A 3,741-nucleotide genomic window follows, 5' to 3' on the forward strand; every position below is an offset into this window, starting at 1 on the left:
AATGAAGTATATCGGTTAACGACAGTTTTAGGTTATATAATGATATAATGAAACGTATCGTCCGATATGGAGCCCATGACTACGTCACTATGAACCTTGAAGGTCACACCTATATTTCAAGGAAGAAAATAGTGTTATGAAGCTGAAAATATTTATCCATGGTTGGCTAGCACTTTCCGAGGATAAAAATTGTGCTTTTCGAATAAGATTCGAAAAAGGGGCAAAATTGTCATTTTACACCTTTTAAATTGTTTAGAAAGTTAAAATGATTAATTTTGGGCACAAATCAATTAACATGTGTCAAATTCTCATTTCTCTTATTTTTCTACCAATGAGAATTAAACATATGTGTTAACTTGATAATTATCAAGTTTTAATGCAATAAATATGAGAGAAAATAAAGAAAAATATACATTTTTCTTTTCTTCTTCTTGTTTGCAGGGAAAAGCTTCTTCTTTTTCATTTTTCTTCCTTGAATAGTGTAAGTCAAGAGATCACTTATTTTAGTGATTCAAGCTTCCAAACTTCAAATCAAATTACAAGATACAAGGTAGTTTACATGTTTCTATGTTTTATTTCTTGAAAAACCATGTAAACTTTTCAATACTATTGTTACATATGATGTGAACATAAATTGAAAATTTTAATTTTATTGCCAAAATCCTTCAAGTTTAGTCATGGACGAAAGTTTGGGTTTTTCATCTCCCATGAGTATGAGTTTGAGATTGGGACAAAATTTGGGTGGGACATAATCCTTTTCCCATGAAAAGAATGTTAAGTACTCAGAGGTGAAGAAAAAGGTTGGGTTTTAAATCCTAGTTCATCTTAAGGGGAGATTCAGATTAGGGAAAATTAAGGAAAAGAATCCAAAGCGATGAGTTTTGTACTAAAGCTCGCCGTTCCATTTAAGTTGGCTGTAAAAGTTCGATGGTCATCTGTGGCTATTCTTCTCCTCACTGTTAAGCTTTCTTTACTTAGTTTTTTTCCTTTTTTTTGGTAACGTACTTTAGTTTGTCCAACGGTAAGCATGTTCCAAATTGTGTTTTTTGTACAATTGAATCAATGGTTAGAATTTGTGTTGACATGGATCGCTAACTTGGATTCTATTTTATATAAAAGCCCCAATGTACCTACTTAAAGTCGGTTAATAAAAAAAATCAATTACTTTTTTCTTCAGTTTTGCTCAAATTTAGGATCGTATTCATGCACATATTCTAATTTATAATTAATAGAATATGATAAAATTAGAAGGTTATCTTAATCACATTATTTAATTGTTAAGACAAACGTGTCATAATAAGAATTTGAATTGATTAAGAAACACCACAAGAAATTTATCTTCTTAGTGTGAGGTTTATTGTAACACCAAAACGATGCTAGTAAAAAAGTCTTGGCATTGAATCATTAATTCTCCATATTACAACATTGTTGCATGCACCAACCAATTTGAGAAATATTATGTAAATATACTTTAGAGTACATAATTTTATAGATAAATAATATGTTATTATATAATTGAGTATTATTTTACCTTTAATTATAAATCATTCGATACATCATATATATATATTTAATTGTTATTAAAATATATATATATATATATAATTTTAGTTAATCAATTTTTGGTGAATAGTTGTTTTAAGTTCTTGATAACTCAATTAATTTTCTAAGATTGATATAGACAGTTTATCCTTTAGTCTAAGCTGTTTAAGTCAATCAAGTTAATGTTTCATGTTTCTCAATTTCTACGAAGCTCGAGACAAATGTCTAACACTCTAGACCCATATCTTCTTAAATTGATCTTTTTTTCGTTTATTTTGCAAATCAATTAAGTGTAACACAATTTTCTTACTTCATTGTCCTGTTCATCGACCTAGAGCATAGAATTGAGACTTACAGTCATTTCACATTTGCTTTTAAGTAGTATGGATATGACCCACCCCATATTTAACACATTATTCCCCCAAATAAACCCATCATCCAACAAAAATAACGTTTTATAGACAACCCACTACACAGTTCTTCTTAAGTCTTCTTCATTTTTCCAACTGCCAACTCAAAGTTTTACATCCATCCATCATTTTAGTTCTAATAATTCAAAACCATTGCTTTTTAGTAGATGTGTTCACACTAATAGGTCCCCACAGCCGGCTCCATAAAAAGGGCAAGTCACCCTTCACCTCACTAGCTAGTAATTTCTCTGGTTAAAATAAAAAAAATGGTGCAGGGAAGTGGCAGTGCAACGGTTGGGATTGTGTTGGTATTTTTATTGTTGCTTCAGACTGAGGTGAGTGAAGCAACAACTTACACTGTTGGTTATTCTGATACTAATGGTTGGACGTATAACGTCGCTAAATGGCCTAAAGGAAAGAGTTTTAAGGCTGGTGATGTTCTCGGTAAGGAAATTATGTTTTTCATATATAACCATGTTTATAGGACTATTTATACCTACGAATATATATTAATAGTAGACATCTACCAAAATCACTATATAGGAGATTAATAATCTCTTGGAGCAATTCTTTCTCTTATACATGTTTCCTTTATTAAGTTATATTTTTGTTAATGTTTTTACAGTATTCAACTATGATCCGTCCCTGCATGACGTGGTGGTTGTAAACAAAAGAGGTTACAAAAATTGCACAACCCCAAAAAATGCCAAAGTCTATCAAACAGGAAAGGATCGGATCACGCTTGCTCAAGGAAACAGCTATTATATCTGCAATTTCCCGGGCCACTGCGAGAATGGAATGAAAATAGCTGTTACTGCTAGCTAGATTATTATAAAGCTTTAGTTGACTTATATAATAAATGAGTTTGGTGTGGCTTTTACTCTATATATATATATATATATATATATATGGATATGTATCTGTATGTATGCATTCTACTTGAATAAATTTTATTGTAAGCGTGGCTTGTGTATGTATGTGCTTTTGTATTTTGTTCCGAGAAAAGTAAAGCTTGATATATGGGTTGATTATTAGGTATAATGCATATTCAAAAACTGGACACACAGTATTGCTTGTGAATTTTATATTTTTATGTCATTCAATATTATTTATTTTGTATTTAATTCTGACATTGATTTTCAGGATGAATTCATCCAGTTATGCCTGCAAAAACATAAACTATTGCGTAAACACTTTATTAAAACTATTAAAAACTAACAATAATAAATAATCATGATTTTGTTTTTTTAAAGAATGACAATGTCCCACCGAAGGTTTGTCTTTATGTTATTTTCCCACCCTCTAAATTCAAAAAAACATGTTTTCACATTCGTTATCCAATTCTCTTAATGAAATCTGTTAATGATGAGTTAGTGAAAATATAAAAAGCCTTTTATTTTTTTTTTTTTTTTTTGAAGCTGAATAATAATTTGTCCACAAAAAATGAATGACAAGTGAAAAAACTGATTTTTTTTTTTTAATTTGGTGGGAATCACTCGTTCTCCTGCTCTTTAGAATATAATTTATCAATAGCAAATAATATTTCAATGCCAATAACTAAATGTATGTACTATAATCTGAGGATTATTTTTTTTATAATATTGTTTAAAAGTACACTATTTTATAATATCACTTCTAAATAAAAGAGGGATAAAGTTCATGCCATGTCAACTAATTGGACTAGTCAAGAATCCATGCTAAACTTATGGATCATGAAATAGATAAGCCTACATGTTTTTCATAATAATTTTTGTTTTAACGGTTATTGCTTGGTAGTTTGTATTGTACC

At 29.7% G+C, this 3,741-nt stretch overlaps 1 protein-coding gene across 1 annotated transcript; it reads left to right on the top strand.

The window, feature by feature from the left end:
* Positions 1 to 2,170: 2,170 nt before the first annotated feature.
* Positions 2,171 to 3,032, top strand: LOC123213485 (basic blue protein-like). The gene is made up of 2 exons (XM_044632924.1): positions 2,171 to 2,396; positions 2,578 to 3,032. Exons 1-2 carry the CDS (start codon positions 2,219 to 2,221, stop codon positions 2,775 to 2,777), a joined length of 378 nt encoding a protein of 125 aa, XP_044488859.1. The 5' UTR covers positions 2,171 to 2,218; the 3' UTR covers positions 2,778 to 3,032.
* Positions 3,033 to 3,741: the final 709 nt, after the last annotated feature.

Source organism: Mangifera indica, chromosome 4, assembly GCF_011075055.1.
Source record: "Mangifera indica cultivar Alphonso chromosome 4, CATAS_Mindica_2.1, whole genome shotgun sequence".
Lineage (NCBI taxonomy): Eukaryota > Viridiplantae > Streptophyta > Magnoliopsida > Sapindales > Anacardiaceae > Mangifera > Mangifera indica.

What these genes read in the sequence shown, in the direction of transcription:
- LOC123213485 (XM_044632924.1), top strand. Translation starts at nt 2,219, where the DNA reads ATGGTGCAGGGAAGTGGCAGTGCAACGGTTGGGATTGTGTTGGTATTT. An exon ending in TAAGGCTGGTGATGTTCTCG is followed by an intron (nt 2,397 to 2,577) that starts GTAAGGAAATTA and finishes ATGTTTTTACAG; the next exon opens with TATTCAACTATGATCCGTCC.